The sequence below is a fragment of the Andrographis paniculata genome, unplaced genomic scaffold (assembly GCF_009805555.1).
Source record: "Andrographis paniculata isolate CXL003 unplaced genomic scaffold, ASM980555v1 Contig64END, whole genome shotgun sequence".
In the NCBI taxonomy this organism is placed as follows: domain Eukaryota; kingdom Viridiplantae; phylum Streptophyta; class Magnoliopsida; order Lamiales; family Acanthaceae; genus Andrographis; species Andrographis paniculata.
Genome location: NW_026137600.1, coordinates 2401890 through 2416215, shown reverse-complemented (window position 1 = coordinate 2416215; position 14326 = coordinate 2401890). Strand labels below are relative to the sequence as shown.

General features: G+C 29.9%; 1 protein-coding gene and 1 pseudogene across 1 annotated transcript; one reads left to right on the top strand and one right to left on the bottom strand.

Moving 5' to 3' along the window:
* The first annotated feature begins 3833 nt into the window (after positions 1 to 3833).
* On the top strand, positions 3834 to 4229 carry LOC127261687 (tuliposide A-converting enzyme 2, chloroplastic-like). Its single transcript, XM_051289985.1, has one exon. The coding sequence runs from the start codon at positions 3834 to 3836 to the stop codon at positions 4227 to 4229; it is 396 nt and encodes a 131-aa protein (XP_051145942.1).
* A 3502-nt stretch (positions 4230 to 7731) lies between these two features.
* Positions 7732 to 11534, bottom strand: LOC127261686 (zeatin O-xylosyltransferase-like; annotated as a pseudogene).
* Between the last annotated feature and the right edge of the window lie 2792 nt (positions 11535 to 14326).

The following is a 14326-nucleotide window of genomic DNA, read 5'->3' as shown; positions in this document are numbered from 1 at the left end:
CACACCGTTTCACTCATCTTCTCTCTTTCTTTTTGTCTTCTCTCTTTGATCTCTTCTCAAACATCTCTTCCTCTTCTTCGCCACAGCTAATTGATCAATTTGTCTTGTCACCGTCCCGTAGAGTTGATCCGCCTACGCCTCCTGAAGAAGAATTGGGGAAGAAGAAGTAAGAAAAAAAATTGGAGAAAAATAGACACTCAGTGGCTGTTCCTCCAGCACAGCGGCGGCTTCGACTCCGAACAACAACAGAGTCTAGCGCTACGATTCTTTCACCAATCTTCTGAAAAAAAATTGAAGAAAAAAAAAAGAAAAAAGAAAATGATGATGATGGGAGTGAATGCCTGGGATAAGAAAGAAGATGATGATGATGAGAGTGGATGTGTGGGAGAAAAATAAAATATGAGAGTAAAAATAAATTAGAAAAAATATAAATAAGGGCATAATTGTCAAATATGATAAAATTTAATGTCTGTGAGTATAATTTAGATGGGAGGGGTGAGTATGCAATATTTTGAAAACCACGGGTAGAGTTTTTAGAATTTTAAAACTACAAAAAGTTTTCAGCGAATTTGGAAAATCACAGGGATTTTTTTCTTTTTTTTGCTATTTTGCTTTTTTTTTATCTTATATTTAATTTATAAAATTAATTTATATTACTTATAAATAAATAAATATTTTTTATTTATATTAATAAAATTTTATTTATTTTTCGAAATGATGAACTTGTTTGTGTAAAAAAAATTTTCGAGAAGATTCCCTATATATATATTTTTAAATTTTAAGTTAAATTTCAATATAAAATATTATATTTTATATCATGCAATTCTTTATATTCTCTCCGTCTCATATCTATTTGTTTGTTTTTTTGTACGGAATTTTAGAAATATTAGTATTATATTGAGATTGTAGTATACGTAAGAAACACTAAATTAACCTTATTATTATTGTATGATATAAAGATAATGGTATTTGTGTAATATATTATAAATTGAAAGGATATTTGTAATATTAGACAGATAGTACGATTACTAATACTTTATTATAAAACGTACCAGAATAAAAAAACGAATAGTTTATTAAGGGACAAAAGGAGTATTTCATATAAAAAAATCTTCAAATCAAACCTTTTGGATAAATAAACCAGATATCTATATATTTTATACAAATATAGTATTTAAAATATTTAAATAAATATTTTAAATTTATTTTAATCATATATATTTATTCTTATTTTAATAATATTAACATCACTATTACTCATGTACAATAATAAAATAATATAACAATTTATCACTATTAAATTACTAAATTCTACTATCTCTTCTGCATAAAATGTTTGTATTTTTTATTTCGGTCTTCTATGTAATTTATCATTTTTTTTTTAAAAAAATAATAATTATATGTTAATTGTTTTTTAAATTTTATAATTTATATTTTTATTAATATTAATTAAAGTATTTAATTATTTTAATTTTAATTTATAATTAAGTTTATTATATAATAATTATTTTTACTAATTAATTTTTTAATAATTTATTAATTATATTTTATTTAAATTCTCTTGTATATTAACATTGACAAAATAATAAAAAAAAAGGAATGAAATGAGTATTATCTTAAATACAATATCAGTAATAAAATGTGTAACACTTTTGGATAGGAGGAGTTAATAAATTGTGCGAAATAAAATTAAAAAATATATTCTAACAGATCCCGGGATGGCATAGGGGTGGTATAGGGATTGACTGGCATGGGATCACCTGTCCAGAGGACTTTCCTGTCGCCCCTGTCCATCCTATAGGAAGGGGACACATGACAATCTTTTTTTTTTTTTTTTTTTTTTTAAATTCATAATTTTTTAAAAATTACACTTTGCCCCCTAACAATTTGAGATTACACTGATTCAATAATGATTAAACGTTATTCACTCTGAAATCGATTAAGAAATCACAAATTGTCACGGTCTTCTCTTTTGTCCATCTATCGTCGCTGCCATCGGTTGCTGCGCCCAACTCACATCTCTGTCGTCGTCGTGCGCTCTTAATCGTTAGTGTTTGAGAAATTTAAAATTCAGTAAAATTTGAGATTTTTTGCAATTCATATTTTATTTTTTTGCTTTAGGATTTAGGATTTGTTGTTCTTGATTCTAATTTAAATACAAGTTTTGGATTTTTCAATTTCGAAAGGGTTTTGATTTTGTCGATTTAGGGCTTTTAGGTTTTGTTGATCTTGTGCTAAACTTTGATGTTGTGGCTTTAGTATTGAATCTCAATTGATGTAAAAACTCAAATTAATTCATATGATAAGTTCTTTAAATTTTATAAAATATAAAAACTATTCACATGTGTTTCTACAACAACAAATTTTTAGTATTTTTCTTTCTTTGGTGATTATAGACATGCTTTCAACTATAATAAATAAACAATAACAGTAACAATAATAATAATAATAATAATAATAATAATAATAATAATAATAATAATAATAATAATAACAGAGCCTGAAGCAGTAAAAAATATAAGAAAAAAAAAAGAAATAAATTCGTTGGTACATATGCTTTCTGATCACCTACAATACACAGACAATGACCGAGTATTTGAAGATTAAAAAAAAAAAAGAAAAAACAAGGCTGGAATGACCGTGAAATTCGAGAGCTCCGAGAAAAGTAAATATAAAAATAAGAACCACCGAGTGTGAATCGCTGGCGAAATCGATGATAAATGTTGAATGAGAAGTAAGCTTAATAATGTGAAGCAGAATATCACAAGAAAAAAAAAAAAACCGCATAAAAAAAATGAGGGACTAAAATGCAAAATGAAGAATTTTATTTAAAATTAAATAAAAAGACATTGACATGGGTCACCCTCCTAGACAGAGGTGACAGACAAACCCTCCAAACAGGTGATCCGATGTCGGATTGACTCATAACCATGAGGTCATAATTACGGCTCTACATTTTTTCTGTCAATTCGCCTTAGTAGTATAATGCAATTTGTCTTATTGATCTAATTTGTAAATTATTAAATTCAATCCATAGTTTACGAAAAAAACCCAAAAAAATAGTGGCTACTTATTTTACATTCTTAAAAAAATAAAAAATAAGATAAAAAAATTACTCAAAGAATCTTGTATAATCCATCTCAGTCAGCCTTAACTATAAACAAGGCCACACAGTCACAGCCATTCACATTACTCTCATTATCTCTTTCACCCAATCCAGCAATGTCGTCCTCTCCAACTTTTATTTTATTATAACTATAAACTTCAATTTTTCACTTTAAAATATATTTTTTTTATATTCTTTTTTTATATTATAAATTACACCTCAATTTTAATTTATTTTTAAAATATAACCCAAAGATATGTAATTACATACTATTATTTTTAAAAATTTATATAATTATATATCATTTATCGAAAGATAAAATTATATTTCATTTTTATAAAATAAAATTATACATTATTTTTCAAAAAAATAAAATTACATAATATATTTAAAGAAAAATAACAAAAATACATAAAACCACGAAACACTACATAAATTTCACTCCAAAAATAGAGTAAAGTGTACAGTGTTACTTCAAAAATGGAGTAATACTGTAGTGGATCCAAAAAATGGAGGAAAATTTGGGGATGGGTTGAGCCCCTCCCCCAATTTTTGCCAACCCACTGCATAAAATGCAGTGGGTTGGAATTGCCCTCACGTCGGCAGCCAACGTTGTCGCCAGTGGCGGAGCCAAGAGGTTGAAACCCGGGGGGCAAAGGGAAGGTCGGATGGACCTCCGGATTTCACATAGCTATGCTCCGACAAGGAAATTTAAGGGGCAGTCGCCATGTTTGGGGGGCGCGGATCCTCCGGGTCCCCGTGTAGCTCCGTCCCTGGTCGTTGCCGTGTCGGTCGAGTACCGTCTGGCGCCGCAAAATCCTTCGTGGACAAGCTGTGGTTCTACGCGTGCCCGGGGCTGACGGGGCTGGACGAGGCGTGGGTGAGTCCGAGCGCCGATTTGAAGGTGCTGTCGGGGCTGAAGTGCCGGCGAGTGTTGGTGTACACGGCGGGGAAGGACAGGGGGCGGCAGTACACGGCGGCGGTGGCGGAGAGTGGTTGGGGCGGCGAGATTGAGGCGGTGGAGGTGGAGGAAGAAGGGCACGGTTTCAGTGTGCTGAATCCCGATGGGGAGAATAGCCTGAAGATGTTTGCTAAAGTAGCTGCTTTCATAAATCGGCCATGAATGAGATTCAGAGTTCAGACACACACAGCTCATTATTACAATTAGTTAATAGTTTACTTATTTTTTCTTGTGGAGTCTAATTTGCATGATTAGATTCGATCAAATAATAGGCGGTGTTCGGCAATTAGCTGTTAGTTTTTAGCTGATTCAATTAGTTGGTTTGACTAGTTGATTCGATTAGCTGTTTATATTAAAATGTTTGGTAAAACAACTGTTTGATATTAGCTGTTTATACGTAAAATGACAATTGAGGACATTTCTATTTTATTATATTTCTAATATATTCAATTATGTTCTTTTGAGTTTAGAATGTTTAAATTTTTTGTTATTAATTATTGAAAATTGTAAAAGTGTTATAAAACTATTTATTTTTATTACAGTTAGATTTTAAAAATAATATATATTTATTAAAATATATAAATAATTTTTTTATTGAAAATGATGTAAAATATAAAATAATAAATTTTTCGTGTATATATTTATTATGTTAGTTATCGATTAGTTCATTATAATTATAATTTTCAATAAATTTAATTTATTTAATTTATTTTTAGTATAAAATTTATATAATGTAATTTTAATAAAAAAATAAATTATTAATATTTATATTTTTTATTTTATGTTGATTTTAATAAATTTATATATTTTACAATTAAAATAATTTTTATATAAAAATTAATTATTTTAAATTTATAAAAGTAAAACTATAATATAATAAAATATTTTAATATAATTAAATAAATAATCAAAATATATTTATTTGTGTAAAATGTATAATAAATTTTTAAGGAATAAAAAAAAATTTACAGAAAAAACTATTTCAAAATGTTGGGTAAGTTAGCTTTTCAGAAATTAGCTTTTTGGGTCTAAAAAATTATTCCAAAAAGCTAATTTACCAAACACCTAAATTAGCTTTTTGACTAGTCAAACAGCTAAAAGTTGTTCAATAAGCTAAAAGTTGTTCAAAAAGCTATTTGCCAAACAACCCTGTATGTTAGTGTTACGTTAGGATACATTTAATGTAAGCATGTGAGCTGCGTTGTTGTGCCTTAATAATATTTCTTTTTTTTTTTTGGAATAATTATACTTTCTCCACCCCTCTTTTTATTTTTTTTTATTTTATAGTAGATTAAAAAATAATATTTTATTCGTAAATATATTTATTTAGTAAATATATTTCCACTCAAATGTAAAAAAAAAAAAAAAAAAAAAAAAACATTTGTAAATGTAAATCCACTCATGTAAAAAAAAGAAACAAATACACTTGTAGATATATTTCTATTCAAATGTAAAAAAGAAAACAGATACATTTGTAATTGTACTTCCACTCAAACGTAATAAAGAAAACATATACATTTATAAGGGACGTATTAAAATGAAAAAATAAATAGATTTGTGATAGAATATTTTATTAGTCAGTGAAATTTGGTAAGAAATTTTGATATTTTTATTCTTTGATTTTTTGTATAAATATAATAGTATGTTTTTAATTTAAATAAAAATTAAGAGTATTTTAATATTAGTATAGAATTACTTTTACTAAAAATAATGATACTTAGTTTTAATTAGGACGAATGGAGTACTTCTTTTATTATCTTCTAAATTTTTGTATCCTTCTTCCGGTAAATTTAGAATATTTGAATTTGGCACAAAATTAAAAAAAATAAATATTTTATTAAAAAGTAATAAAAGTAAAAAGATAATTGTGGTATGTTTGAAAATTTAATTAAAAATTAAAAAAAATTGATGAACGGCAAAATATAACTTATTTTATAATAAATAAATTTATTTATTCATAATTTTATTATTTTTATTTTAACAAATTATAATAAAGTATTCATCATTTTTTTGTTTACTTTATTATTATATTATTAAAAAATTCAAATCTACAAACAAACATAGTCGGTGATTTTCCATTGTTATCCGAACTTTTTTTTTTACCTTTGTCAGATTAAATACTCTTTTTATTTTTGTAAAAGTATCATAAAATTTTTGGACACTCAAATTAGAGTATGAATTGGTAATTATGGGTGTAATTCTTCAAGGGATTTTTGGCCAAAACTACTATGGAGCCACTGTTGCCCGGGTTTAGGAGCCAAATCGAGCCGCTTTTACGTCCCGACAAGCTCTGTGCAATGGCATGTTATTTTTATAATTTAAATTATAAATGTAAATTTAATTTTTTATAATATGTATAATTTAATAAAATCTATAAATATATATGTTATTTTTGTAGAAAATAAAATTTTTTATAATACAAATAAATAAAAATTTAGAAATATATATGTAGATATAATACTCCCTCCGTCCCATATAAAGAGTAACGTTTATTTTTTGTACGTAGATTTTTTAATATTAGTTTATATTAGGTTGTAGTAAAAAAAGCGAAAATACCCTTATTATTATTGTTTAATATAAAAATGACCGTATTTGTGAAATATATTTTAAATTGAAAAGGTATTTATTATTATAGATAGGTAATACAATTGCTAACCTTTAATTTACATCTAATCATTTTAATTAAATTAAAAAGTACATAAATTAATAATTGAGATGACCTTTTGCAATGTTAAATTTAAAAATACAGCATGCTATGCTATTTGCTCAAATTAAAAATTAAAAATAGTTAATAGGAGTATTTATATTTTTATTACAACTCATTATACTTTAATTTAAAGTTTATATTATTAATGCTGTATAATCTATTTATAATAAATGTTGAGAATTTTGATCGTTCGAGGGCTAACTCGACAAATTCCTCAAAAATAAAAATTAGTTGGTCCACTCCGTAGCTTGACCCACCGAATCGGTCCATCTCTTGTATCCTCGATCCATTTGCCCATTAATCCTTAAACCAATTAGATAAAAGGGTGCGTCAACTACCAAAAATATATAAATTTGTCTCGGAAAAATTGTCTCAAAATCTATATAAATATGAGACAATTAATTGAATACTCTCGGAAATTGTTTCGAAACCTTTGCCGTAGCCGTTTCATTGTGACAATATGAAAAGTCACAGAATTGCGAGACAAATTGTCTCGTCCAATTAATTGAGAAAATATCATGACAATAGATTTTGCTAACTATTTTTACAAATTATTAAATTCGACTGAAATATTCATAGCGTACCCCTCGAAAAGTAACAATCGCAAGTTTCTCACCATTTAAAAAAAAAAATAAAATTTTAAAAAAATAAAATAAGATAGAAGGAAGTCAACCTTAATTATTAATATTACTTCAAGGATATATTATGTTGTCTCACAAGTTGAAATAATCATATTTATTCGCATCAAATCAAATTAAATTAAATTAAATTAAAGTAATCGATAGTTATATTTCCCTTGAAATATTTGTTGGATAAGAGGCAATGATCCGGGCGGGCTAGCCGGGCCTAAGCCTACCTTATAAAGTGGACAATAAACGAATCGAGTTGGAGTCGAAGATTCCCGCCAGGCCCTTGAAATATTTGTTGGAGAATAGACTAATTTGGGCCGGGCCAGGCCTAAGCCTGCCTTAGGCTCGAGTCGAGCTTGAGCCAAGAAGCCCCGCCGGGCTGCATTGCCTCCTGCACGGCGGCGACCGTCTCCTTAGCCCTTATTCTCATACTGTCGCCTTCTCACGACGCTATTAGTCACCTCACGGCAGTCTCGACGCTCAACACTTTCACTACTTCTTTATCAGCGGTCCACGGTCTCACCAGTAGCCCCGTTTTCAGCACTCGGGTTACCAACGCCGCATTCGCCGGCTGGTCGGTATGCATAGGCTACGCCGCCATCGGCAACCCGACGGTAATGCTTTCTATGCACGAATTCCACCCGCAATGGCTCATAAATCCGCCCGTCGACAGATGCGCCAAAATCTCCATTTGCGGCGCCCAATCGCGCACGACGAGCCCCATGCCTTTTACCCTCTTCTCGAACCCTTCCGGAAGAGCCTCTCTCCGGGGCTCACCGCCATCGTCGACTAATATGTTTCTTTTGTCGGCATCTCTTAGTACCCACAAAAACTTCACTTTGCTCCGCTCCAATCCCTTCACTAGCTCGGTTGTTTCTTCGTGCCATAGCGACGTTGTCGTGCTGAACGAGACGTAAAGAACCGAACCCGGTTCGTGTTTATCCAACCACTCTAACGATTCGTGTTGTCGCTGTGAAGACGGGTTGAGGGGGAGAATCGGCCCGATCGCCCATCCATTCTGATTCCCGGATTTGATCCCTAAGTTTTCGATATAAGGGCGTTTGATTACTTGACAGGTGTTGTGGAGTTCGCCTGATATATATTTCTTCCCTTCTAATTGTAAAGAGCCAAAGTAGAGAATGTCATCCCCTTCATGTACATCGAACGGCGGAAGTGTTGTGTAACTTCCCATGTCCCACATCGAAAGTGTGATAGAATGGTGGAGGCATTGGCTCCTATAAATTGACCCCCTTGGGTCCTATTTTAAGAGATGACAACAAACATTTTTTTTTAGTAACTAGAGAGAGTGAAATTGAAATTTCGTGAGTTGTTGTGAGGAGGATTTTACAATTTTGTCCGTGCAAAAATTGTAATAAATATTTTAGTGGATTATCCCATTTTTGGATCGTGGATGTAGGTCTGTTGTAAGACCGAACCATGTTAAATTCTCGTGTCTTTTTATTTGGTTTTTCTTTCTCTTCCCTTGTGTATATTCCCAACAAGTGATATCAGAGAGAGGTCATTTTTTAGCGAGATCTTCGCAAAGGGAGGTGAGAAGGAGCAAGAGGTGTTTCGAGAGAAGTTGACGGCACGCGAGCAGTTCAGGTTGCACTTCCACAGCAGGTTCCGGCAACACACCAGAATTCCTGCCAGAAAGGTCGGTTCTACCTGATTTGAGTTCCTGGCTTTAATTTTTAGCTTCAATTTATTTGGTTGTTGGAAGTGCTTATTTATTGGAGAGTTATTAAGCATTATGTCCACTGCTTTGAAATATGAGGTTCCGCTCTTTGATGGAAAGAGTGATTTTACTATGTGGTAAAGCACAATTCAAGACTATTTGGTGCAGCAAGGTCTTGATGTTGCCTTGGAAGATGAAAAGCCAGAAAGTATGAAAGAAGGTGATTGGAGTATGATTCGGAAAAAGACTGTTAGAACGATTCGATTGGCACTCATCCCACAGATAAAGGTTACCGTGTTGACGGAAACATCGCCAAAGAGGTTGTGGGATACTTTGGAAAGTAAATTTGCCACGAAGACGTTGACTAACTATCTGATTATGAAGATGGATTTATACTCTTTGAAGATGGAGGAAAGAGGTAATATAATTGACCATACTAACAAGTTTAATGAGCTAGTATGTCGACTGTTGAATGCAGGAGAGGAAATTAAAAAGCAGGAGCAAGCATTGCTCTTGTTAGCTTCATTGTCCAAATCCTACAAGCCGTTGGTGCAATCAATGTTGGTTGGAAAAACTACATTGAAATTGAATGAGTCAATAACGGCTTTGAAGGAGAATGACAAGATAATGGGAAATGAAGACACTTTAAAGGAGAGTCAAATACTAGCTGTGGGGGCTTCTGAAAGATGGAGGAAAAATGAAGAGTGATTATGGTGGAAGATCGAAATCTCGGCCGAGAGATTACAGCTCTATTAAGTGTCATTACTATAGAGAGCTTGGTCACATTCAAAATCATTGTCGACTTTTTAAAGAAGACTTGAGAAGTCTAAGAAATTTGAAGAGTAAGTCGAAAGTTGAGAACTCCGCGAACGTGGTCAGTTATGAAGGTGATTTACTTCTTTTAAATACAAATCCTGTTGATAATTCTAATTGGGTGATGGATTCTGGTGCCGATGTCCATATATATAAAGATCAAACTTTATTTGATACTTTACATACAAAGGGAGATTTTGGCTACATCAATATGGGGAATAAGATGAAGCAGCGAATTGAAGGGATTAGAAGAGTTCGCTTGAAACTCCACAAAGGTAATAAAACAATTTTTAATGTAAGGTATGTGTCTACTGTTGGAGCTAATGTTATTTTATTGGACGAGTTGGCTTAACATGAGCATAGATATGTTGACACTAAAAATCTATGCAAAGTGTACAAGGGTGACAGTTTGATTATGCAATGGAGGAATAAATAAAACATCTATTATCTAGATAGATGTGCCTTGCGAGCAAATGTGGAGAGCAACAATGATATGAAGAATCAGAAAATAGAGAAGAAAGTTAGTTTTCTTGACATGGTCGAAATATGTGAGACTATGGGAAGATTGAGGATTTGTTGTGTAACTTCCCATGTCCCACATCGGAAGTGTGATAAAAAGGTAGGGCATTGGCTCCTATAAATTGACCCCCTTGGTCCTATTTTAAGAGATGACAACAAACGTTTTTTCTTTAGTAATTAGAGAGAGTGAAATTGAGATTTGGTGAGTTGTTGTGAGGAGGATTTTTCAATTTTGTCCGTGCAAAAATTGTAATAAATATTTTAGTGGATTATCCCGTTTCGAGATCGTGGATGTAGGTTTGTTGTGAGACCAAACCACGTTAAATTCTTGTATCTTGTTATTTGTTTTTCTCTCTCTTCCCTTATGTGTGTTCCCAACATGAAGCTCGGCGAAGAGCTCAGTTCCGACGGGCGGCGGCGGCAGCATTTTTGTTAGCCTCCAACGCAACTACAACATAATAGGCGGATACGCAATTCAAAGCGTAGGTTTCGGGCATTGCGGATTGAGGCTGTGACGGAACTAGATGTCGAATTTATGTGGCAAAATATCGAATTTTTTTAAAAAAATTATTTAATATTGTCTTTTTCAATTTGTCTAGGCACAACAGAGTAAAAAGAAAAAAAAAATGAGAAAATTAAATATTTTTGAAAAAATTCAACAAACTTATATAAAATTTAATATTTTTAACTAAAAATAAAATAAATTTAAAGTCTATAATTGTAAATCAATACACTATAAAATAAAAAATTGGAGGAGAGCAAATTGGTAAAAAATACATACTTTTATTATTTTTTATATTGAAAAAATACATATATTTTTGGAATTGGAGTAATGGGTCAGCTGCCCCCTAGTTCTCATATAAATCCATCCCTACAACGTCTTTGGGGACGAAGGACATCATCGTATCATGAATGATACCGACACGACAATGACGGCCGCACATTTCGCGTACGTAGTCGGCGAAGGGGCGGCGCATGGCGGTGGCGAGGTAGGAGGGGTTAAGGTGGGAAGGGGATAAGTGGGCTGAGTTGGGTCTGGCAGCGGAGAGGCGAAATCGGGGAGGGGTATTTTTTGGAAGTGAATTTTCAAAAAATAGCGGGAATCGACATGAATTACACATTCACTTATTTTTTCTATAAAATCAAGGGGGCAAAAATGTCAAATCTTTTTACAGACTTCCACTAACATACTATTATTTTTTAAGTTATTACAAAACCTCAAATGACTCATTTCAAAAGGGATCGAAAGGAGTATTTTTACAATTAGATATAAATGTATTTATTTACTTTTTTAAATATTGATTTTTTTTTTATGTCTATATGGTACTTCCTTTGTCCATTAAATTTGATCTACTTGGGTCCGGCAAAAAAACAAAATCAATATTTTATTGAAAAAGATGTTTTAAAAAAATAATTGATGATATTTTTAAAAAATTAATTAGAAGTTAAAATAAAAATAATAATAATAATAATAAATGTAATAGTATTTGTTGTAAATAAGTGTTAATGAAAAATAACAATGATCATTTGTTAATTTTGCAAAAATTTGTAACTGATAAATTTATTAAACGAAAAAAATATATATATAAGAGGGATTAATGTATATAATTTTATTTATAAAAATATTTTGTTTAATATTTGTAAGATCTACCATTACTAAATATATGTTGATTATCAAATTAAATAATTGGCTGCATGGTAGTAACGTTACCGGTGTGTTTCTTTAACCCAAGTCGCCGAGTTTTTTACTATTTTGTTTACGCGATTTTTGAAAAAATATATATATTTATTTTACATAAAAATCTCATAAAATGTTATTTTAATACTAAACTCGAATCAAATTTCTTCCCAAATTAATCAAAAGAAACACACCCGCATCAACTCTATATTTGAAGAAAAAAAATAAAATAAAATAAAATCACTTGAAATTGCCCTAATAATGAATTAAATTAATATTTCATTTGTTCTACTTAATTTTTCAAACTTTTTCTATTTATGTCTATTTCACATTATTTATCATTTTTTTAAAAATATAATTATATATTTTAATCATATTTTTAAATTCATAATTTATAATTTTTTATTTTAATTAAACTATTTAGTTGTTTTAATTTTAATATATAATTATTTTTATTAATATATTTTTTAATTATTTAATAATTATTTTATACTTAAAACCCCGTAACTAATTTAAAATAGACAATTTAGGTGGGATTTATAGAGAAATAACTGTCTTTCAAAGAGGGTGACATTACATAACATGACCACAAGTTTCGCTGGTGCGGGAAAAAAAGCAAAAATCTTAAGATTCAATTCACACGCCACCATTACATGATTTCTTAAAGATTATAAAATTGCTCAATAAATATATTTTAAAATAAAAGAAGTCATTACTCTGCTAATAATTGAAAATATAAATTGGTTTGTAGAATCACTAAGGTGTCCTTTTTGTCAAAAGTAATGAATTTACTTATGAAGTTTTATAGCTGATTTTATTATTTTTATTTTATTTTATTTTTTAAAAATATAAAATCAAACGCCTAATTTTTATTTATTTTATTATATTAAAATTTAATTTTACATTCAAAATATCACATTAATACATATTTATATCACATCAAACAATTATTTCAATTCAAAATTTCACTATTCAAAATCAAAACCTCACAAGTAAACATATTTTTTAAAAAAATTAATATTATTATTTTTATTATTATCTAGACAATTGATGATACTTTACATAATAATAATAATAATAATAATAATAATAATAATAATAATACTTCATATGTCCCATAACTATGTATCCATTTGCTTTTTGCACGGGGTTTTAGAAATATTAGTATTATATTGAAATGTAGTAGGAATAAAATTGAAATGATTAAAATAACTTTATTAGTATTGTGTGATATAAATGTAATTGCATTTGTGTAATATATTGTAAGTTGTAAGGGTATTTGTAATATTAGGTAGATAGTACAATAACTAAAAAAGAAATAAATATTTTGTTATGAGACAGACTAAAATAAAAAAATAAAAATTTTGTTATGAGAGGGAGAGAGTAATAAACTTAACATACGAACACACCTAACAAACAAATTTCTAAATGATTGATGAATGATGATATCCTTGAGAAAATTTATGATTTGGTTGATTCTAAGAAGCATAATAGTAAGAACTTGACTTTTCTTCTAGAAAAGGAGAAATTCAATTATTTAATTATTGCTTAAAAAAGAATTATTTTGTAATATATATACTAAAGTGTTATACACGTAGCTATTACAAAGTGTATATATAGTATAGTATGGATGTCTTGTTGGCCACTTTAGCAACCATGCATTCATTTCACTTGTTGCCTATAAATATAGGTGTACGAAATGAACGAAGAGACCAAGGAATGCAATTTAACCTTTCACTCATTTGGCTTTCTCTCTCTATCACTATCTCTATCTCTCTCTATAATATCTATATATATATATATAAACACTCATACATACATACACACCCATTCATATATATTATACTTATTATTATACTTACCAACTATATTATATTATTATATATTATATAACATGTTATCAGCACGAGGGCTCTTGCCTATTTTATTTTTGGTTAAATGGATGCCAAAAAAATGATGCAAATATGTGTTTCATTGACAGTGCATCGACACATACTATATTGAAATACGAAAAATATTTTTCTCATTTGAAAATGGAAAGAATGAATGTCAATACAATAAGTGGCAGTGCGAAATTAATTGAAGGCTCTGGAGAAGCCATTATATTTCTCCCTGCGGTGACGAAAATTATGATACAGTATGCACTGTTGGCCACTAAAGCTCGAAGAAATCTACTGAGCTTTCATGACATTCGGAAAAATGGTTATCACATTGAAACTATGAGTGATACCGATG

Coding starts and splice junctions, on each gene's coding strand:
- LOC127261687 (XM_051289985.1), top strand. CDS start 3,834: ATGTTTGGGGGGCGCGGATCCTCCGGGTCCCCGTGTAGCTCCGTCCCT.